Source organism: Acomys russatus, chromosome 22 (genome assembly GCF_903995435.1).
Source record: "Acomys russatus chromosome 22, mAcoRus1.1, whole genome shotgun sequence".
NCBI lineage: Eukaryota > Metazoa > Chordata > Mammalia > Rodentia > Muridae > Acomys > Acomys russatus.
In genome coordinates this window covers 53,818,362-53,842,503 of record NC_067158.1, presented here as the reverse complement: position 1 = coordinate 53,842,503, position 24,142 = coordinate 53,818,362, and the positions used below count along the sequence as shown (strand labels likewise).

Sequence of the window (24,142 nt, the reverse complement as noted above, 5' to 3'; positions counted from 1 at the left end):
AGAAAATTAAGTATTTGGGCAATAACCTATATAAATATATGACCAAATGAGATACGAATAGGAGGGGACCTTGGCTTATTTATTTGTTTATATGTGCATTGCTGTTTTCGACTGCAGGTATGTCTGTGAGGGTGTTGGATCCCCTGAAATTGGAGTTACAGTTGTGAGCTGGGAATTGAACCTGGGTCCTGGGAAGAGCAGCCACTGAGGCATCTCTCCAGCCCCTGGAGGGGGAGCTTTAAAAGCAAAACCACCATCTTATTAGTCAAAATGTTAAGACAAGGTTTGCTATTAATTATATCAAGGGTATCTGAGTCTATCTATGTTCAAGGCTTAATGTTCTATATAATTCTATTATGCTATAAAATGTGTGGCTACTTTAAACAACAGAATTGGGAACAAGATAAAGAAAGAAGCTTTATGGCATAACAGAACAAGACATTTGGAATGTTAAATTCTAGCCTGTAACCTGTAACTTGGCTTTGCTAACTGTATTTGAGAACTTTTTTTAAAATCAGATAAAACTCATTAACAAAAACCAGTCATGTCAAAATTTATCATTTTAAAAACTGCAATATACCCTAAGCCACATAAAATTACCTTCCATGAATTTAATAGATAGATGTTCAAGATTACTCTGACTCAGGGTTTCAGACAAGTTCTAATACACACAATATTTTGATACAGAAAAAAGTACTTGCCTTCATATGGTGTGTCTGGAGGTCCTGCTATTTCTCCTCTTAATTCTGTAAAATTCTCATCTACAAGATCTACTTTAATTTGATTTTTGCTCGTCTTAAAAATAAACAGAAAATAAATGTTAGTTATAATAACAAGAAGCCTATTTTAAAATATTACCTATTAAAAAATTAAAAACCCATTTCTCATGTGTGATTATCTAATTCAATTTAGTAAAATAAGTCTATGCTTTTCTAAGACTTAATTTTATTAAATAAACATTTTAACTTCAATATTTATAATAAAATAGTACCAATTTAAACAGGAGTACAATTATTTATTGACCTTACAGAAATGTTATTATGGACAAATTACTTTGTTGGCCAATTCAATGCATACTCTTCTTCTGTAGTTGACTGCTAAGATGCTGATTCTACACTTCTCTGCCCAATCACAAGAAAATTTACGATTAGTAAAAGCCATTTAAGTCATAAGCTCCCATTTGAATTAACCGTAACAACTCTAGGTATTTGATTAGCTGACTAAATTACTATACCATCCACCACAAAGATACACATTATAGGCATAGCATTCCTTTCCATGGTAAAATCCTAAATGCCTTACTAGAATCTTCTAGTGTCTTCTACTTATTTTTCTGCTTCACTTACTTCAGTGACAACTATCTAAAACAAACCCACTTTAAATTTATGTACATCTACTTATCTTACACTGAATGCTTCTCAAAGTATTTTTTATAACCTTGTGACAGACCATCCTCAAGAGTCATGGCCACCTTAAATAGTTCAGAAAACGAGGCAATGTGATTCACATTAGCACTCACGTCTACCGGATGTGGCTGCCTGAAAATAAGCTCTCTCCATTTACCAGCTCGTGCTTTCCTTGTTACCTTATTGGTCTATACACTGAACACTCACAACATCGCCAATTTACCAGCTTTCTCAATTTAAAACTAACCCCTAATGTACAAGGTTTTATTTTAATTTGAATTCTGTATTTTTATGTAATATGCCGACATTTATAAAAAAAAGTTTACAAAATTTCAATAATGAATTTGTTGGTGTTTAGAAGCACCTTCTAATGGACAGGACAGCAACAACAACTGTTGTCTCAGGCCTTTAGCGTCTTCACTTCTTATATAAACCACCACCAGTTTTATCTTTTTGTATAATAAATATTTTTAGTATACAAACAGTATATAACTCAAACTTCAATTTTTAAGTTTTCATCATTCATAATATTTTAATAAAAACACAAGATAAAAATGACTTCCGTGAATTCTAAAAGCATTCCAACTGATACTGGCTTCTTTCATAACTTTTCTATCCAACGACAGTATCTCATTTTTTTCAAAGTATTTTTGTTCCAAGAATGATTATTATAGATAAATAAACACAAGAAGGGTCTTCCTGCATCCTAGAAAACTGACACTCTGCACTTGTGGTGGAGGAGGAAATGAGTATTTTAGTAAAAGTAAAAATACTTTGTCCATTATGTATAAGAGTGAATGTAAGAAAACTGGAGGCCCTAAGTTTTACCAACCAATTTAAGCAGCCACAAGTATCAACCTCATCCCTCATTTCTCCCACTAAGACTTATAAGCAAAACAGTCTCTTGTAAATCATCAGCACTTCCAAAGATCACTACATAGCATCCCACAATCAATCTTCTCCGGTCTAAAATGAAGTAAATAATGCTAAAATGTTGTGGTACTAAAGGATCTAATTAGAGTTGTTTTTGAAGAGGAAAAAGAAGGCAATAAATTAGAAAACTGCTCTCCTGTCCACTGTTCCAATTCTCTGATTAGTAAAATGCTAAGTAAATAATTATTAATTTTTATACCTGCCCATGTATCTGTCCATATCACCCCCAATTTATAATTCAGAGGTGAAAAAAATGAATCTTTTTTTCACTCCAGAGAAAGAACACTATTAGTATATGAAGGATTTACTAAATCAGCTCAAGAAAATACCATCACCATGATGAATCCCATTCTAAAGAACCATTCTACATGGTCTAGAGTAGGGTCTTTATCTGCAGATAACTAAAGATAAAAAGAAAATGAAAAGTTAAAAAGGATTTTTCACACTCAAACTTTTTTAATCAAGTAAATATTCTTCATATCTTCAGTTTGATTTAAACATTCGATTACTCTACAATCCTAGCCTCCCACTACCCACCTTCTATTTACTGACTGTCTATTTAAGTCTACTTATATGACTTAAGGTGCCAGTGTGTGGTTGTCTATTTCAGTCTATTTATATGACTTAAGGTGCCAGCCAGTGTGTGGTTGTCTATTTAAGTCTACTTATATGACTTAAGGTGCCAGTGTGTGGTTGTCTATTTAAGTCTACTTATATGACTTAAGGTGCCAGTGTGTGGTTGTCTATTTAAGTCTACTTATATGACTTAAGGTGCCAGTGTGTGGTTGTCTATTTAAGTCTACTTATATGACTTAAGGTGCCAGTGTGTGGTTGTCTATTTAAGTCTACTTATATGACTTAAGGTGCCAGTGTGTGGCTGTCTATTTAAGTCTACTTATATGACTTAAGGTGCCAGTGTGTGTTTCAAGAACGCCAGGAAACGCAGACAATGGCAGAAAAGCCTGTGGAGTCATATGTGTGCTGAGTCCTGCGATCCCTACCTGGTGCTGTCAGTCGAGGGTATGCCACGGAACGTAAACTGCAATTTTATTACTATAAAATCAGAGTGGCTGTCTTATAATAGTTTTGATGACATAAATTTTACTATTCACTTTTTTTGTTCTTGTTTTTAAAAGGCAGGTGGTAGTGCTGCTGGGATCAATCCCAGGACCCTTGGGCACACTAAGTAAGACATCAAGTATGTCAGTTTCCTAAGCACACACTGCATAGTCACCCTTTGCTTAACAAATATCTACAAATCTTTGACTAGAAAGCCTTATTTTATAGTTTACTTCACAGTTCTAAGAATGAAAACACTAGTTTCTAAAAATAAAAAACAATGTGTCACTCATGAAGAGTGCAACAAGCGGAGTGGCAGCTTCCACAAGAAACCTTAAGTGTGTTACTTTGGCACTACATCTTAGTGATTTCTATAACTTTCTTCTAACACAGTACAGCACAAGGCAGGAGCTCTAATGGTCTTGGTCTTTCTGATGCTCCTTTGGATCCACAAAGCATTACTAATACCTGAACACATAAACATGGCCAGGCATGGTGGGGCACTGAGGAGGCAGATGCAGGCACTTCTCTGAGTTTGAACCTACACAGCAAGTCCCAGGACAGCCTGAGAAACCATGTCTCAAAAAGCAAAAGGGGGGTGGGGAGGGGCAGGCGGTGATGAATAAAAGATACAGCTCCTAGTAAGCAATGCAGTTACTATTAAAATAGAGAAAAATAGCATAGAATATTGAAGGTAATCTGGGTGAAACAAAATAAATGAACATATTGCTAATGAGAAAGTGCAGAATTCTGGGCTGAGAACATGGCTCAGTAAGAGTGCCTTGAACACATGAATGGCTGGGTATGATCCCAAAACTACAGAGGTAGGAGCAGGACCAGAAACTGAAGATCATCCTAAAGCTTCATAGCAAATCTGAGGTCAACCTGGACTGCATAATGCATAAGGTCTCGTCTCAAAAGAAGGAACTAGAAGAGACGGACACGGGGAAGGGAAAAGGAAATGGAGGCCAGGCACATGGTTCAACAGGTAAAGGGAGCTGCCACCAAATGCATCAATATCTAGAACCGACATGGTAGGAAGAGAGAACAGCCCTACACCAGCACAAGCTGTCCTCTGATCGCCCTGCACCACATGTGCATACACACACGTGCACACACGTATATAGATACATACAAATGTAACAGTAAAGGGGGGAAAACAGTAATGCAGTTCTAGGTTGGGAGTAGGTATACAAAGCTTGTGCTAGGCCCAAGCTAAATACTAACACTACCCTCCCCCCATCCCGCAAAAAGACTGACATAGTTCTAGTATATTTTCAGTGATGGAAAAATACCAAATAACAGTAACAACAAGTATAGAATGCAACCCTTGACATAGTAATGCTGAGTGTAAAGTAGCAATTGGTGTTACTATTCGTCTTTCAGTCTCCCTATGCAGCCCAGACCAACCTCAAACACTTGTGGAGATCTTACTGACTCAGCCTGCTAAACGTGGGTATGTGCCACCACTCACATATTTGGTACTGAGGATCAAATAATAGAGTAAGCACTCTACCCAGCTGAGACACATTACTAGGTCATAAGCACTTTGTTGTTATGAGTATGGGTGTCATGCGTGCATGAATGCTTCTCTGGTGTGTGTAGAGGTCGCAAATGGCCATTGGAGTCACTGAAGCTGGGGTTACAGTGTGAAACATCAGGTAGGTGCTGGAAACCAAAGCCAGGTCCTCTGGAAAATCAGCAAGTGCCCTTAACTACTTCTCTAGCCCAAATACTGTATTTTTAAAAAGTAAACGTTTTCACATACACCTTACTTGCATTTATTCTAAAATGAAATTTTAAGCCAAATAGCAAGCTGATCATGGTGGTGTGTATCTATACTCCTAAGCACTAGAGATGTAGAGTATGAGGGTCCCCTCCAGTCAGGGCTAGCCTGAGGATCCCCTCCAGTCAGGGCTAGTCTGGTCTACCTGCACATCAAGTTCCAATTCAATGGGCTGCATGACCAGACCCTGTCTTCACAGAGGGTGGACAGTGTGACTAGAAGGACAGCTCAGCGGTAAAGAGCACTTGCTGCTGTTCCAAAGAACAGGAGGTCAGTCCCTAGCACCCACTGGGCTGTCTCACTCCAGTCCCAGTAATTCTCATAGCCTCCTCTGGCCTCTGTGAGCACCAGATACGTAGGTGGTAAACACACATCTACTGGCAAAGTACCCCCACACACAAAATTAAAACAAAAAAGACGTCCAGAGTGGTGACACATGCCTTTAATCACAGTCCTTGGAATTTCTGAGTCTACAAACGGAGTTCCAGAGCACAAAGGAAGGGCTACATAGAGAAACCCTGTCTCAAAAAACAAACAAAGAAATAAAAGGAGGGCTGGAGAGATGGCCCAGCAGTTAAGAGCACAAGTTGTTCTTCCAGAGGACCCAGGTTCGATCCCCAGCACCCACAAGGCAGCTCACAACTGCTCTAACTCCAGTTCCAAGAGATCTAATGCCCTAACAAAGACGTTCATGGAGCCAAAATACCAATGAACACAGAAGTTTAAACATACACACAAATACATAAAAGCAAGGAAAGGAGGAAGTAGAGGAGAAAGAGAGGGAAAGACAACCATGTGGGCATGGAAGACAAGGATGAATGAAGTCCATGAATGGAGCTGTGTGAGAATTCTCAAAGAATTCTAAGAAATCAAGAGTCTTGTGGCCTCTCTGTTCCTCCAACACATGGTGGCTCCTGGAATGTGCTGTTGTGCTGCTCCCAGCTGTGGCAAACAGGAGTGGTTTACTTCAGATTACCCATCAAGTTGTGATTACTGTTCAGATGACGTTTCCAAGTGGGGTTGTCCTCATGACTACACACAGCTTCAGCTCGCCTGACCTCCATTCACAGGGCCCTCAGAGTATAAATGCTGATGCCCTGAATGAAGCCGGCAACTGCATGAGACTTCACTCTGCCTCATTTTAGACTACAGTCTCCCGGGTTTGTGCCATCAACCAGAGCGGTAACTCTACCACTGAATCCAGCCCTGGTATAAAGTATTAATTTAAGATGGGCATGGTTGCTCAAATTTATAATCCCAGCAGTTGGAAAGCTGACACAAGAGGATTACTAAAGACCACACTGATCTAGACAGTGAATTCTATGTCACCCTCCGTTACATGAGAACCTGTTTTAGAAGAAGAGAAAGTGAGCCAAGTCCAGTGGTGCACACCTGTAATCTCAGAACTCTGGGAGGCAGAGACAGGTGGATCTCTGTGAGTTTGAGGTCAGAGTGCTGGGATTAATGGTATGCGCCACCAGCGCCGGCTTAAATTTTCTTTTTGAAACAAGGCCAGTCTTAATGTGTCCCAGGGCTTGCTTCTACGTGGATATGCAGTCAAAAATGACTCTGCATTTTTAATCCTCCTCTCCAGCCTCTAACCAAGTTCCCAGCAGAGTGCTGGGGTTACAGACATTTGCCACATCCAATGTATGTAGTGTTGCAGACTGAGCCCACATCTTCCTGCATACTAGGCAAGCCCTGTATCAAGCCCTGAATTGAATAATTTTTAAGAATATTTACTAACAACTAATTTCAAGGCATTACAAGTGCTGTTAATATAAAGATATGTAACTTTCGAGTGTATCAGAAACCATGAGAATAGGCGGGTGGTGGTGGATCAAGCCTTTAACCCTAACATTCAAGAAGCTCAGACAGGTGGACAGCCAGGACTATAACAGAGAAACCCTGTCTCCAAAAACCAAAAATAGACAGGCAAAGTAGGTAGGTAGGTAGGTAGGTAGGAAGGAAGGAAGGAAGGAAGGAAGGAAGGAAGGAAATTAGTTAAGTGGTGGCGCACACCTTTAATCCCAGCACTCAGGAGGCAGAGGCAGGTGGATCTCTGTGAGTTCGAGGCCAGCCTGGTCTACAAAGCGAGTCTAGGACAGCCAAGGATACACAAAGAAACCCTGTCTTGAAAAATAATTCAAACTGGATGTCAGTGACTTCAGTTTTCTTCCCTCATCCTTTTCATCTACCTCCTGTCTACTTCTTACTGGCCCCTTCTTTTACACTGTACATTCTCTTTATATTGGGGACTTTTCAGTTTCTAATATACTAAACCCCTTCTTTTCTATTTTCCTCAGGATGCACTTTCTAGCCGACAGGTCAAGTTTCTTTTGGTTTTTCAAGAAAAGGTGTGGGTGACTATGCCCAGCTATACATAATATTTTAAAAATAAATTTAAAAGTTACAAAAAATTAAAGTAATCCAGGCGGTGATGGCACACATCTTTAATCCCAGCACCTGGAAGGCAGAGGCAGCCAGATCTCTGTGAATTTGAGGCCAGCCTGGTCTACAGAGCAAGTTTCAAGATAGCCAGGGCTGTTGCACAGAGAAATCTTGTCTCAGAAAAAAAAAACCAAAAAACAAAAAATTATACTACCATGGACTGGATGAGGTGGCATAGGCCTTAAATCCCACCCAGCACTTGGAGGCAAAGGCAGGCAGAATTCTGATTTCAAGGAAAGCCAGGGCTACACAGTGAAACCCAGTTTCAAAACAAAACAAAAGGACTAGCAAGATGGCTACTTAAGACACTGTGCTTGCAGGTAAGCCCAGGTCTGAATCCCAGGACCCACAGAGTGGTCTTCACAGCAACCATCTATAGATACAGTTCCAGAGGATCAGGTGCACACACATACATGCAGGCAAACACTTTCCTTTGTAAGAGCTGCTGTGGTTGGTCACCGTGTCTCTTTACAGCAACAGAACAGTAAGACAATCCCAAAAGGTAAACTGATCAGGTTAAAAATAAAAGGGGCAAGTATGGAATAATCAATACATGATTCTATTTTGGCCTTTGGCACTGCTGGGGATTACCTTTATAAGAGGACAGCAAGAGCTTGTGCTTCCTCCCTCCCTACATGAGGGCAAACCTCAAGGCAGCCATCTACAAGCCAAAAGGGCCTTACGAGAGCCTGACCATTCTGGCATCTTGTTCTCAACTTTAAGAAATAAATGAGTCCCCAGTCTACTGTAGTTTGATGATGACAGTGTAACTGACCAAGGGTAATAAAAAAGGGCAGGGCAGACTGGGCATGGTGGTGCCTTTAACGCCAGCACTCAGGAGGCAGAGGCAGGCGAACAGCTGTGAATTCGAGGCCTGCCTGGTCTGTCTACAAAGAAAATCCAGGCCTGTCTCAAAAAACCATAAAACAAAAACAAAAAAAATTTTTTTCTGTAACATTAGGAAGGTTGAGAACCACTGCTTTAATAGATAAACAACTGTATAGAGCTTCTTTTCTTTCTTTCTTTCTTTCTTTCTTCCTTTCTTCCTTTCCAGTTTTTTGAGATGGAGTTTCTCTGTGTAATAGCCCTTGCTATCTTGGAACTCTCTTTGTAGACTAGGCTGGCCTCAAACTCACAGAGATCTGCCTGCCTTTGCCTCCTGAATGCTGGGATTAAAGGCATGAGCCATCACCACCCAGCTGCTTATTTTCATCTTCTTGTACATAAGTTTTTAAATTTTATTTCATGTGTATGAGTGTTTTGTTTACATGGACACATGTGCACCATGTATATGCCTTGGGCCTGCAGATCAGAAGAGGGTATCAAATCCTTTGGAGCTAGAGTTATAGATAGTTGTGAGCCACCACATGGGTGCTGGGAACCAAACCCAGGTCCTCTGCAAGAATAACAAATGCTCCTAACCGTTGATATACCTCTTCAGCAACATCTTTGTACATTTTTTAAATTCTCACAAGAAGTAGACAAAACTGTTGTTGGGGTAATCTCCTTGATTTTTGTCAACAAAAATGATACCTTCCCCCAAATTATTTCAATGTTCCCAGCTTCCCATTTGCTGTGAATTAAGCTCACTTTCTTTAGCAAACGCAACAGCTGGCTCCATCACACATGACACTGATAATTTCTAATGCCCTCACTATTCTCCTTAGTTCAGACTCCATAGACATTTGTTATTAACACTCTCTTACAAAATAAAATACTCTTGGCAACCCTGATGTTTTCTTTTTCATGGTACTTACTGAAAGCCCTCAAGCTAGTTAAAATCATTTTCCAATTAACTATTTAAAAAAAAAAAAAAACAAAAAACAACCTTTTCCTCCTGCCCCAAGCCACCATGCCCACACTGCTAGAGAAAACAACACAACCATTGTTAATTGGTCTGTAAAGTGCAGACCACAAATCCCAGGGAAACTTACCATTGTCATATGTGTCACTGCTTCTATTACAGATCAGTTCTCCCACTATAATGAATACCACCCCATTCCTGTTCTTTCTCAAGAACTTTGCAACTTCCCTAAGCAATCTTATTTTGAAAAGCAAATTCTGATTATTTCTAGCATTAATTGGATTCTCCTACCCACCAACACACAATTCAATGTATCATCTGCCAGAGGTCTTTTCAAAGACCCCTCAAGCCTGACTTCCTCAGCTCTTCTCTAGTCTTCTGTTAAGCAAAATTCCTAATGCCACTTTCTCACCCCAAAAGTAACACTCCAATCAGACTTCTATTTTCACCATCCCAATAAAAACTCTGGCAAGGTCACCAGTGGTCATTATGTTCAACAGTCAATGGTCACTTTTCTTTCAGCAGCATAACAGGCCAATTTCCTAACACTTTTTCTTGACTTTAGTGACACCATGCACTTCTGCTTTTCTTACCACAAGGATTAGTTCATTGTATCATCATTAGTTTTCTTCAGTTTCAATTTCAGTATGTGCAAGGGGCTAAAAACAAAAATCAGGGCACACCTTTAATCCTAGCACTCGGCAGGCAGGAGGATCGCTGAGTTAGAGGCCAGCCTGGTCTACAAAGTCAGTCTAGGACAGCCAAGGCTATAGAGAAACCCTCTCAAACAAACAAACAAGCAAAAAAACAAAACAAAACAAAAACAACAACAACAAAAAACAGGACTTTATCCTAAAACCTTTACTTTAGACAATTCTCCCTAAGATTGCCCAGTTGAGGCTTTAAATATATCACCTACTTACCTTACCTATGTCAACTCTCTCTCCAGATCTCACCTTCAGACTTACAGATTCAACTGCTTGCTTTCTATTGCCATCAACATAAACCTAAAAGGGGTAGAGCATAATTCTTGCTCTTCTCCATCTCTCCCATCTCAGAAACAAGCATCCCCACTAGTTAGTAAAAACAAAGACTTAGGTGGGGTTTTTTGTTTGGTTGGTTTTGGTTTTTGAGACAGGGTCTCTCTGTGTGTGTAGCCTTGGCTGTCCTGGACTCACTTTGTAGACCTGGCTGCCTTAGGTGTTTTTCTAACCCATTAAATGTTACTGTTTCAAGCGTATCCTACTACTACTTTACCACTGCTCTTCAGCACCTACTCAACCCTAACAATTTACTCCCACCTCTTGTCCAAGTAACCTAAACAGTTTCCCAAATGATCAGTCTGAGTTTTTTCCTACCCTTCCCCCATAACAAGCTAACCAATATTCTCTCTCAACTGGATGGGGTAGCATAAACCTGTGGTGCCAACACTTGATACAAGTAGAAAGATCTGGAATTCAAGTCCAGCTTGGCCTATACAAAAAGACCTGATTCAAGGAAGTTTTCCCCTTTTCTTTACTAGTGAAACTCTGGTTTTAACTGGGGAGCAATGTGTTTCACCAAAATACATTTTGAACATTCTTATCTGTGCATGGGGTGGGGTGGGGTGGGGGGCATGTGGAGATGAGATAATTTGTAGTAGGTAGTCCCTTCCACCCTGTGAGTCCCAAAGATCTAACTCAGGTCATCTGGCTTGGCAGCAAGCATCTTTCTTTACTTGATGAAACATACCACCCGTCCAAAATTACATTTCTTCATCTACCTTAATTCAGTAATAAGATTTTAAAAAGTAGAATTAAAAGTTATTGAAAAGGACCTCTGAGAAAGCTGTTTGAAGGAGGCAAGCTCAGCTGCCGTATGTCCTTCCCTGCTGTAGTTCAGACATGGTGTCTGGACAACCTTTTTGAGAATTTACAAACAAAAGGCACATCCTTAAGGACTCTAACAGGTGAGAAGTAGTTAATTAGCTGGGCACTGATGTCGTTCTATAATTCCAGCACTCAGGATGCTGAGATAGCAGGGTCAAGGCTAAGGCCAGTCTGGAGTAACCCACATACACAGATGGACCCTGTCCCACTGCTCTAAAGCTACTGGGAACACCTCCTTCAAACTTCCCCTACTTGTCGAAGCTACGAAATACTATCTTGGGTTGGGACTGGAAAGGGGACTGCATATTAGATATTTACATTACAATCCATAACAACAGCAAAATTATAGTTATGAGGTAGCAACAAAATTATGGAGAGAGGGTCACCACAACATAAGAAACTGTATTAGGCTGGGCATGGCAGCGTACCTCTGTGAGTTAAAGGCCAGCCTGGTCTACAAAGTGAGTCAAGACCAGCCAGGGATACATACGACACTCTTTCAAACTAAAGAGAGGGGTAGGCAGAGAAGGGTCAGGAAAAGAGAAGAGTAATTAAATGACTTTTTCCATCTTTAGTTATTATGATTATCAGCTTTCTATATGGATATAGCTGGTCCTAACGTAACTAGTTTTATTTATATTCACCCTGGAAGTATGGCTATAACGTTTATTCCCAAAGGACTATCTCCCTGAGGTTAAATTAAATTATTCAACATTACAGCTTCCCTTAAGCTATGCACGCACACACTTAAAATTAGCTGTTCAGTTTCTCACTGCCTTGGGAGACCAAAATTTACTCAGTAAAGCAATGAGTCTGTCTACTTTATTAACCACCTAAGCAGTAGTCAATAAATATCTGCTGAATAAATGAAAAAAATGTTAAACAAACAAAAGAACCCCCCAGGGACACAGATGATGTCATACATGCTGTTTGGTGCCCCTTGAGACCTTCAAAAGAGAAAACAAGCCAAAAATGATTCCCTTTTGACCACCTTGCTTCCTAGTTCTTGACCTGGACATCCAATTTTCTTTGTTTGTTAAAGACAGGGTTTCTTTGTGTAGCCTTGACTGTCCTGGACTCACTTTGTAGACCAGGCTGGCCTCGAACTCACAGCAATCCACCAGCCTCTGCCTCCCCAGTGCTGGGATTACAGGTGTAGGTCACCACGCCCGGCTCAACATTCAATTTTCTAAATAGATGACACAACTAAATTAGTAGTCAATAGATGTGTTTCTTGACCTGGAGACCATCTTTAACAATTTATACTTTTCCTAGTCTCAGAAGCCGAGCAAAATATATTACTTTCATGATAGCTTTGGATAAGCTCCCCAAAAAAATCCTTAAATTGATCAGGGAAATAAGTGTTTCCTACTTAGCCACAATATGTGTATCCATGAAAAATGTGGTATCAATAAATTGGGTCTCCACACTCGATCATAAATTTCCAGTTTTTTCAAGTTTTTGTTGTTGTTGTTGCTGGCTTTTTTTAGGGGGGCAGTTCAAGGCAGGGTTTCTCTGTGTAGCCCTGGCTGTCCTGGAACTCTCTCCATAGACCAGGAAAGCCTGCCTCTGCCTTCTAAGAACTGGGACTCCAGCCCTTCACCCTCACACCCGCATAGCCCCAGTTCTTATGGGACACATGGAGGACAATACAGCAACTCACAAACCTCTTATGACCAAAAAAAAAAAGTATGATCAAATCCAGAGATATTAAAAAAAAAAAAAAAAAAAAAAAAGGCCTGACAGCTGACCATGATATCACAGGCAGAGTTTAAGATCTGTTCTACACAGTGAGTTGCAGGCCAACCAGTGTAACTTTGCATGAGGAGGAGGCCTGACATGCATAATCACCTAGGGCTGGGGAGAGAAGTGAACACTACATAACAGGCCAGACATACGTAAGGCACTTGGTTTGCACGGAAGGAAAGATGTCTTAGGGGAGCACATGGGTTAATTTAGAAACCAGACATGGAATAAACCTGTAATCCCAACATTCAAGAGGCTGAAGCTAATTTGTAAGCCTTTCTCATTTGATAGAATGAATAAATGAAAATTTATAATTTTTTTTTTTTTTGGTTTTTCGAGACAGGGTTTCTCTGTGTAGCCTTGGCCATCTGGACTCACTTTGTAGACCAGGCTGGCCTCGAACTCACAGCAATCCGCCTGCCTCTGCCTCCCGAGTACTGGGATTAAAGGCGCGTGCCACCACGCCCGGCTTGAAAATTTATAAAATTTACTAAACACCTAAACTTATAAAAATTTGTAAAACATTATAAAAACATCTAAACTACATCCAAACACTTAATGAGAAATCAGTATATACCACTCACATATACACTCAAAATTCTTGCCCATGTATATCAGCAATAAACTGGAAATAAACCGGGCTGTGGTAGCGCACACCGTTAATCCTAGCACTTGGGAGGCAGAGGCAGGTGGATCTCTCTGAGTTCAAGGCCAGCCTTGTTCTACAAAGCCAGTCCAGGACAGCCAGGGCTACGCAGAGAGACTCTGTTTTCCAAAAACAACAAAATAATAATAATAATAATAATAATAATAATAATAATAATAATAATAATAATAATAATAATAATAAAAAACAACTAGAAATAACTAAATGTCTAACACATGTAGAAACTGTTCTACACTTTTTGTTTGGGTTTTTTGAGACACGGATTCTCTATATAACCTCAGCTGTCCTGGATGCACTTTGTAGACCAGGCTGGCCTCAAACCCAGAGATCTGCCTGCCTCTGCTTCCCAAGTACTGGGATTAAAGGCCTGTGCCACCACATCCGGCTTTTATACTTGCTTTTTATCCTACAGACTAAGGAGACGGGTCAGTGGTACAACACAGACTATTGCTGCAAAGGACCGGGCTCTAGTTTAAGCATGCACATGGTGGTTTACACCATCCCTAACTCCAGCTCCATGCGACCTGATGCATTCATTCTTCTGGCCTGCTCAAATGCGTGTGTGTACATGTACACACACACACACACACACTCACACATGAAAGGAGGTAAACTCACATAAGCAGTGAGTTTAACAGTGAGTAAAGAAATAAGCTCAGTGAGGAAAACACAAGTCATAGCACCTAAGTTCAAATCTCCAAAGCCCATGTAAAGTGCAGTAACCTCAGTGTTCCTATGGTGAGATGGGAGGGAGACATGAGAATCCCCCACAAACTTCCAAGCCAACTAGTCTCCCATACAATAAAGAACAATGACACAAAAAGACATTCTGAGAAGCCAGGCATGGTGGCACACACTTGGGAGGGAGAGGCAGGCAGATCACTGTGAGTTCAAGGCCAGCCTGGTCTACAGAGTGAGTCCAGGACACAGAGAAACCCTGTCTCAAATAAACAAAAATAAATAAATAAATAAATAAATAAATAAATAATTCTGTTTCAAACTAGATGGAATGGTAGAGACCAAAACCTCAGGCTGTCTGTCCTCTTGACTGTGGTTTGTTTCCCTCTATGCAAGACCCTATCTCAAAATAAGAAAAAACCTAGAATCAGTGTTCACAAATTCAGTAGAAAAGGCCAGGACTTGAAATCTAATTATAAAGCCCACACTCCTAATTACTAAATTTACTACATTACAATTCAAGAATTAATTATCTGTCTTCTGGCAAGACTAAATTCTTACATTAAGAGGGAAAAAATAAATACCTAATATTAAAATGTCACTTTCCTCACACTTTCATTAGTATTGAGCCTTTGTAGTATTATAAAAAGAATATTCTCAGCGGGGTGTAGTGGCACACGCCTTTAAACCCAGCACTTGAGAGGCAGAGGCAGGTGGATCTCTGTGAGTTCAAGGCTAGCCTGGTCTACAAAGTGAGTCCAGGACAGCCAAGGCTACACAGAGAAACCCTGTCTCGAAAAACAAACAAACAAACAAATCTCTTGGAACATTTACATAGTATGTTTGAGTAGACAAAATGTGTAAGTTCACCATTAACAGGTCTGTGTCATGCATGAGCCTCTTTGGGCCTCAGTCTCTTTGGGCCTCAAAGTTTCAGTCTTACAGGGAAGTAGTTAATTATGGTATCTTTAAGCTCTTTTTTTATTTTTGCTTGGGAGCCTAGCCTTTAAAGGCTGAGCCATCTCTCCAGGTCTAAACTCTTAAAAAAAAAAAAAAAAAAAGTCAATGTATTTTAACCACTTCTAAGACATTATTCTATATTGGGTTTGGGGCTTATTTGGGGTTTTATTGCTGTTTTGCTTTTTGATACAGGGTCTGATGTAATTCAAGCTGGCCCTAAACCTCTAACCCCCCTGTCTCCAATTCCCCAAATGCCTGCCTCTGCCACCTCAAGGCTGGGATTAAAGGGGTGAGCCACCACCACAACCCAGCAGGCTTTTGTTTGAGACAGGGTGTCTGTCTCTCTGTCTCTCTCCCCTCTCCCTTCCCGGCCCCTCCTCTGCTGCCCTGTCTGTCCTGGTATTTGCTATGTCGATAAGGCTAGCCTCTAACTCAGAATCACCCTGCCTGTGCCACTATAGTGAGTGTTAGGATTAAAGGTGTGGACACCATGCCCCACTGGAGGTTTTTGTCTTTTTCTAAAACAAAAATTTCGAGAGCACTCTGAAAAAGCTTAGCAAGTAAAGTTTATCTGCAAGCCTCATGACCTGAGTCTGATTCTTGGAGCCTACAGTGGAGAGAACCATGTCTCCAAAGTTGTCCTCTTGAAACTTTTGTCTCTGAAGTAAGTTTTCTCGGCTTCCACCTGGAACCCAACACTCTAGCCAATGCACACAGACAGAAATTTTTTAAATTTTAAAGGTTTTTTTTTTTTCCAAACACCTCCAAACTTGAATCACACAGTATATACTCATTCTTTATTCAAACATACTAATCTGCTGTTAGGAAATCAGGAAAAAGACAGGCAGTGATTGTGTACACCTTTAATTCCAGCACTTGGGAGGCACAGGCAGGCAGATCTCTGAGTTAGAGGACAGCCTCGTCTACATAGTGAGTCCAGGACAGCCAGGGCTACACAGAGAGACCCTGTCTCGAACCACCACCACTACCCAAAAAAAAGAAAGAAAAAGGAAAAAAAGGAAAGAAGAAAGAAATCAGAAAAGGCTGGGCACAGTGATACATGCCTTTCATCCCATCTCTGAGTAAGCAGTAAGTTCAAAGCCAGCAAAGTAAGGCAAGACATGGTGGTACAGGCCTTTAATCCTATCACTTGGGAGGTAGAGGCAGGAGAATCTGTGAGTTTGAGGACGGCCTGGTCTACATAGCAAGTTCCAGGACAGGCAGGACTAGAGAGACCCTGTCTCAAAACAACAAACACCAACAGGTCTACAGAGTGTGTTTCAAGTCAACCAGGGCTACACAGTGAGACCATTTCTGAGATTTTTAAAAACAAAATGAGAAAAATAACTGGAGGTAGGATGCCTATGACACTGCTAATTCTGCTTCTTGATTTCAGTGCCAGTCATAGTGTATGTATATTTTACTTTGATGCAAACAAGGTAACAAAGATAACAAACAATATAACTTCACAACTACACTGAGTACAGAAGAACTATAGACCTTTCTGTCCTAAACATATAAACCAATCTCGGAGCTGGAGAGATGGCTCAGAGGTTAAGAGCACTGGCTGCTCTTCCAGAGGTCCTGAGTTCAATTCCCAGCAACCACATGGTGGCTCATAACCACTTACAATGAGATCTGGCACCTTCTTCTGTGTGTAGGCATACATGTAGGCAGAACAGCGCACATACCATCCATCCATACATACATACATACATACATATCTCTTCCCCAAACCCCTGTCGCACCTCTCTGTGCCATCAAGAGTTGAAGTACCTCTCAACTTTACTTCTGAATCCGTCCCAAGAACCTCTTCAATTTGCAGACCCTCAGAACACCTGTGACACTCAGTGTTTTGTACCGAGCTCCCCTACCCTAGTGCTAACAATAGAAGGCAGTCTTAGAGGTGTTAGCCAAGCTCCCCAGCACTGACTGAGCTGTACTCAGTCCTGACCTAGCACTGTTACATACCCTTTATTTATAACTCTACCATTCTAATAAAATCTTAGAGGTGTTGAGATCAATATGCACAATGTTCACAGAAAATAAGAATAAGCTGGGCGTGGTGGCGCACGCCTTTAATCCCAGCTCTTGGGAGGCAGAGGCAGGTAGATCTCTGTGAGTTCGAGACCAGCCTGGTCTACAAAGTGAGTCTAGGACAGCCAAGGCTACACAGAGATACCCTGTCTGAAAAGAAGAAGAAGAGGAGGAGAAGGAGGAAGAGGAGGAGGAAAAGAATACACTTTATAAAGGAGTGACATGCCAAGGAAGCAAAGAAACATGTAAACATCTGCCAGAGATCAAAGTCTCTCTTTTGCAGTACTGAGGACAGATTCCAGAGCTCCCTACAAGCTAGACAAGTCTTCAATCACTGAATACATGACCAGCCTCACAAAGTCTGTTTAAGAGCAAAGTGAAAGCCAGGGGTAGTGGTGCACGTGTTTAGTTGGGACTTGGGAGAGAGAGGCAGGTGGATTTCTTTTGAGTTAAGAGTCCAGCCTGCTCTACATACTGAGTTCCAGAACACGCAGGGCTACATAGAGATGCCATCTTAAAAAAAAAAAAAAAAAAAAAAAAAAGAATAAAGTAAAATAAAAATACAACCCAATAATCACTTATACAATCTTTTGTTTTTTAAACCAGTATCTAAGGCTGCTATGTTCAATCAATTCCAGAACCTCATAAGGCACACTAAATACTGTAGCTTATAAAACTGGAAATTTTTCTTTTAAAAACTGTTAGGCCAAAGCCAAAAGTAGTGATGCATGCCTTTAATTCAGCACTGGGGAGGCAGAGGCAGGCAGATCTGTGTGAGTTCCAGGCCAGCCTGGTCTACAAAGTGAGTCTAGGACAGCCAAGGCTACACAGAGAAACTTTGTTTCGGAAGGGAAAAAAAATTGCTAGGCCAAGACAGACTGTGATGGCACAGGCCTTTACACCCAGCATTCTGGGCGGCAAGAGGCAAGTGGATCTCTGAATTCAATTCCAGGACGGCCAAGGCTACATAGAAAAACCCTGTCTCAAAAAATAAAACAAAGCTGGGCATGGTGGTGCACACCTTTAATCCCAACATTCAAGAGGGAGGCACAGGCAGGCAGTTTGACGTGAGTTCAAGGCCAGCCTGGTTTACAAAGTGAATCCAGGATAGCCAGAGCTAGACAGACAGACAGACAGACAGACAGACAGACACACACACACACACACACACACACACACAAAATTCTTGAGAAAAAACAAAAACAAAACAAAACAAACAAACCCTGTCTTGAAAAAAAAAACTTGGACCTCAGACATAAGTACTTACTATACATAAAGCCCCGTGCTTGATCATAAACACTGAAAACCTATTTTTAAAGTTTTCAAATTCAGCCGGGCATAGTGGCGCACGCCTTTAATCCCAGCACTTGGGAAGCAGAGGCAGGCGGATCGCTGTGAATTTGAGCCCAGCATGGTGTACAAAGTGAGTCCAGAACAGCCAAGGCTACACAGAGAAACCCTGTCTTAAAAAACAAAACAAAAAAAATTTTTTTTCAAATTCTAGTTACATTATGTTTAACTACCTTTTTTTTTTAAATCAAAATTGAGATGGGGTGGGATATAGCTCAGTGGTGGAGCATTTGACTACAAAGAACACCTCAGGTTTTTGTTTTTGTTTTTGTTTTTAAACACACACACAGGGGGGAGGAAGGGACATGGTAGAGAATTAAAGGGAAACAAATGTAAAAGTTCTAAAGACAACAGATTCAACAACCCTTTAGATAAATACTACATAGAGTAACAGTCTTAGGGGTTCTGTCTACAACAGTAGTTTTCACCAATTGGCAATCACGAGGTATTTACTTGATACTGCTGACAAGGAGAGCAGGTTTGGCAGCAGTAAGGGCATCCAATGTTAAGACACTGGAGATGTTCATCTACACCTTCAGCCCCAGAGAGCTAGTCACAAGAAATAACTGTTTGCCCAATACGTCAATAGTTTCAGAGTTCAGAACTGAGGCCTAAGGAAGGTACGGTGACTCATGCCTTTCATCCCAGGCAGGATTCAGGAGGCAGAGGCAGCCTGGTTTAAGCAGTTGAATTCCAGAATAGCCAGCACTGCACAGAGGACAGGCAAAAAGTGCACTCCTGCAATCCCAGCACTCTGGGAGGCAAAGGTAATCTTTCTGAGTTCTAGGTCAGCCTGGTCTACAAAGCAAGTCCAGGACAGCTAAGGCTGTTACAGAGATAGTCTGTCTCAAGAAAGAAAAAGGTAAAAGAAACTATACCTACAGAAATCAGCTATTTGCATAAAAAAAAAAAATCTAGGCAGCTGAGGCAGTGGTGGTGGGTGCCTTTAATCCCAACACTCGGGAGGCAGAGGCAGGCGGATCTCTGTGAGTTCGAGCCAGCCTGGTCTACACAGTGAGTCCAGGACAGCCGAGGCTACACAGAGAGACCCTGTCTGAAAAACAGAACAGAGCTAGCAATAGAAGCAGCACTCTGTAAATGGTGGTGGCAAAAACACAACCCACAAACATGATAAATTATGGCTTAATCTGTTGACCCTCACAATCAACAATTCACCCGGATAACCACTCAAAATCTATAATGTACTTTAGGTAAATTTTCTATTCTGGGCAACTCTCAACCTCTACATAAAATTCAGTCATATTTTAGAGTATCTAACAGATAAAAGGCCAGTCTCCAAATAGTACTTTATGAAAAAGAAAAGCTGCTGCCTTTGTACCATCCACATGTCTCAACACCCATAGGAACCTGTACTCCATATCCACTCATGCAACTTGCAACACACAGAAATGTCCAGGTTTAGCAATTTTCCATGACTCCTTTCACCTGTGCTGGCATATGTCGCCCCTTCTGACACAACTAGACTGCCTCTCCACAATATCTGGGTATTCATCTTTCAGTTTATGTTAAGGTTATGTGTTTTAACTAACATACTTAGCAAATAACTACTTAAAGCCAACCTCTTAGGGTCAGAATTCAATGAACGTCAGCTATCTTTGTTTGGATGGTTGGTTCTGGTTTTTGAGACAAGGTTTCTCTGTGTTAACAGCATCTGGCCATCCAGGAACTCTCTCTATAGAGCAGACTAACTCTGCCTATGCCTCCTGAGTGCTGGTAAACGTAAAGGCATACAGCCCCACCGCAAGGCTATTTGTATTTTGTTTGTTTGGTTTGCTTCTTTTTTGAGATGAGGTTTCCCTGTATAGCTCTGGCTGTCCTGGAATGTACTCTGTTGACCAGGCTGGCCTCAAACTCAGAGGTACACCTGCCTCTACCTCTTGCGTACTGGGACCATCACCCAGCATATATTTGTATTTTCTGAGGCATGATCTCTCTATGTATCCCTGACCATACAGGATAGAACTCAGAGAGATGTGCCTGCCTCTGCTTCCCCAGTGCTGGGATCAAAGGTATGTTCTGGTAAGTCAGGTATCCTTACAAGGGCATTTAAAAACCAGGCACTTAAAATAAGTCATTAAGTCCACCATGCCTTAAAACACTACCATATGAATTAAACCTTGGTACACTGGAGAGTTACATGAGATGACATGGTAAAATAACTACTTAATAAGCTATTCAAGAGCCAGGCAGTGGTGGCACATGCCTTTAATCCCAGCACTCAGGAGGCAGAGACAGGCGGATCACTGTGAGTTTGAGGCCAGCCTGGTCTACAAAGCGAGTCCAGGACAGCCAGGGCTACACAGAGAAACCTTGTCTCGAAAAAGCAAAATAAATAAATAAAAATTTTAAAAAGCTACTCAAAAGCTTACATTTATGCACTAAAACAAGAAATATATAGACTGCATTATGGGTCCATCATTGAGGTAAAAATTAATCAACACAGCCTACTTGTAGAACTGAATTGACTAAAATGTCAACAAAATAAAATACTGGTGAGGATAAAGCTATCTGTTGGTTGTGGGTTTTTACAATATTAAATTTTATCTGACCTTTTCCTAAATATTCTTTGCAACATACTTTCTGGAAGATCCCCGCTAGTTTTATAGGCACCATTCTTGAAAAACTTTTGTTCGAATCTACTTTCTTCCTGAGAACCAGTGACAACTTTTTTTAATCTTATACGTGAGAATGAGATTTTAGTTTACGTACGGGTGTAGAGGTCAAAGAACAACCTTCTACCATGTGGGTCCTCAGGTCTAAACTTAGGTCATCAGTCAAGCCATCTTTACCCCTGGAGCCATCTCCTCAGTCCCTCACTTGAATAGAATAGTAATTAAGACGCATTACTAGAGCCATATAATGCTGATAATCCTCATTTAAACACTGAATATCATCACACAAAGAAAAGAGAATAAATATATCCATTTTCTGAACAGTAACTTGGCACTTTTAAATTTAAAAAAGCATTATAAGTCTAAAGACTTGTACAGCGTTATTGTGGAATTTAGGCTGCTGACAAAATCAGCCGTTATCTTTCATTAGGAATATATATCAGCAAGCCCAAAGTACTTTTGCTTATTGAAGAAAATGTTAAAAATCACTGTTTAAAAATGTATGTGAATACAAGCATTCACACTTTTTCTGCACTGTTCCACAAAAATACAAAGTCATCCTTCCATTCAGAGTGCTGGCAAATGCATACAGAGGTCGGAGTTCATGCTCCATAAGATAGATCACTACTTCCTAGAATGTTCACTAAGCCCACTGATAATGTTACTTCAGTTTTAAGTGACTTTCTACATGTCTACTTGGAATGATGGGTACTTATCTGCAGACTCAGTAGCACAAATAAAGCTGGAGTGCTAAGACACTTGTAACAATTACTCATGTGCTTAAAATGCCTAATTTTAAAAATTGTTACTGACATTATTGAGGTGCCAAGCATACAAGGAAAACATAAACAGTACTACTATTAGGCAATGCAATGTGAACCTTGGAAGAAATTTTCAGAATTTTGATTTTAAATTCAAATCACAGAAAACCTGGCATTCTTTTTTATTTAGGTCTACCAAGCTGTACTACTACTTGCACAACTAAATAAAATTACTAAGTCATTTTCAGTATTTCACATAAATGTGGCCAGCATTAATGTATCTAAATTCTGCAGGACTCACAGGTAGTAGCAGAGTTGCTTCTTTTTTTTTTTTTTTTTTTGGTTTTTCGAGACAGGGTTTCTCTGTGTAGCCTTGGCCATCCTGGACTCACTTTGTAGACCAGGCTGGCCTCAAACTCACAGCGACCCGCCTGCCTCTGCCTCCCTAGTGCTGGGATTAAAGGTGTGCGCCACCACGCCCGGCTCGAGTTGCTTTTTTTTATATATGCTATTTTGTGCTATAATATTTTGCGTCATAACAAACCTAACTCAACAATGTGTATCTGACGAAATCCCTTGTTTTTAATCGGCCTCTTTTCAAAAGTATGACTCCAGTTAACTATGAGGGACATCATAATGAAGTTTCACAGTACCACAGTAGTCACAGGGGGGCCCCTAGGAGGGCCTCTCTGATACTGGTAAACACTATCTTTAAAATAAGCTACTCATGCCCTCCTCTTTTTTTTCCTACTTCAAAATCATTTACTATAACAAACAACTTCCCTTTGATGAGACAAAAAAAAAAAAAAAAAGGCTTCAAATGTCAATAATGAGGCCTAGTTACTGGCTGGGTACGTGGAAAAGAGAGAACTATCTAATTTGGAATTAATTTTCTATCTGTAGTGAAAACTGCTTCAACGCCCCTTCCCAATAGGATACTATAGCCCATTATGTCTCCATGGGTACCTCAACACTGTACTACTACTGTTGAGGAGTAACTAAATATCTTCCTTTCGTCCACACCTAAGGACTCTGTAGGCTCCTTGCCCGAGGAGAAGCCATCATCAGAGGCCTGGCAGACAATGTCCAGAGTACCCCTAAAACCGTGGGCCTGTGAGATGCGCTGCTGCCGGGGATCTAGTTACTACCTTTTCCCCTTCCCCCAACCCACTTCCCGGGTTTTCTCGGCCTACTCCTTCCCCACCCCATAGCCACACTTCCAGATGTTGCCGCCGCCTCGGGGCTCTCGGTAGAGCTCACGTGCCCCCGACGAGTGCTTCTGCTTCTGCCCCCCCAAAAGCCTTGGTCCTCCCCAGGCCGGCCGCCCGCCCGCCCGCGAGACCGTCCATCCCAGGGCCCGGGGAGGGGAGGGAAAGGCGGCGGGAGGAGGGCGAGGAGGAGGGGAGACGGCCGCTTCCCCATAGGCAGGAAGGCGGCCGCCGAGGGGCCAGCTGGGGCCGTCGGGGTCGCGGACGGAAGGGGCCCCCCGCCCTGGGCTGAAATGGGGGGGTGTCCGGTAGATCGTGTCTGACCTCCTCGCTCTTCAGCACCTCCTTGAACTCCCGCTTGATTCGCTGCACCGCGATGTTGGCCATGTCTCTGCCCGCAGCTGATTCGTACCCGCCTCCTCCGCCACCGCTACGACCACCGCCACCGCCGCCACCTCTTCCTCCACCGCCTCCTCCCTCAGTGGTTCAGACCCGAGCACACGAACGCTGGGGCCACTGCCACCCTTGCCGCCGCGTTCCCCCTCGGCGTAGAATCACCTCCGCGCCCGGCCACCAAAATGGCGCCGGGTCCGCGCATGCGCACCACGCTGACCCGGGCGGGCGGCGCAGCCGCTCCTGTGGCAGCAGCCCCCATACGTCTCAGCTGCGAGCCCGCGCCGCGCGTCTCGGACGGGGCTCCGGCCGCGTGGCTCCGCCCTGCCGGCGTCTGGGGCCAGGAGGGTGCGGCCTCCGCGCCGGTCAGCGGGGGTCTGGGCCTGGCAGGTCGGCCCTTGC

The 24,142-nt window shown here is 41.8% G+C and overlaps 1 protein-coding gene across 4 annotated transcripts in view; it reads right to left on the bottom strand.

Annotated features, from left to right (window-relative positions):
* Positions 1-23,880, bottom strand: part of Ube2k (ubiquitin conjugating enzyme E2 K) — a 56,912-nt gene extending 33,032 nt beyond the window's left edge. For 2 of the 4 annotated variants that reach the window (XM_051165259.1, XM_051165260.1), the window contains exons 1-2: positions 23,672-23,880; positions 702-795 (exon numbers count right to left, since the gene is read on the bottom strand). In XM_051165259.1, the coding sequence (XP_051021216.1) occupies positions 702-795; positions 23,672-23,734 (157 nt within the window). In that variant the 5' untranslated portion in view covers positions 23,735-23,880. The remainder of the gene's footprint in view (positions 1-701; positions 796-23,671) is intronic. The other 2 variants (XM_051165261.1, XM_051165262.1) reach the window with 1 other exon arrangement.
* Positions 23,881-24,142: the final 262 nt, after the last annotated feature.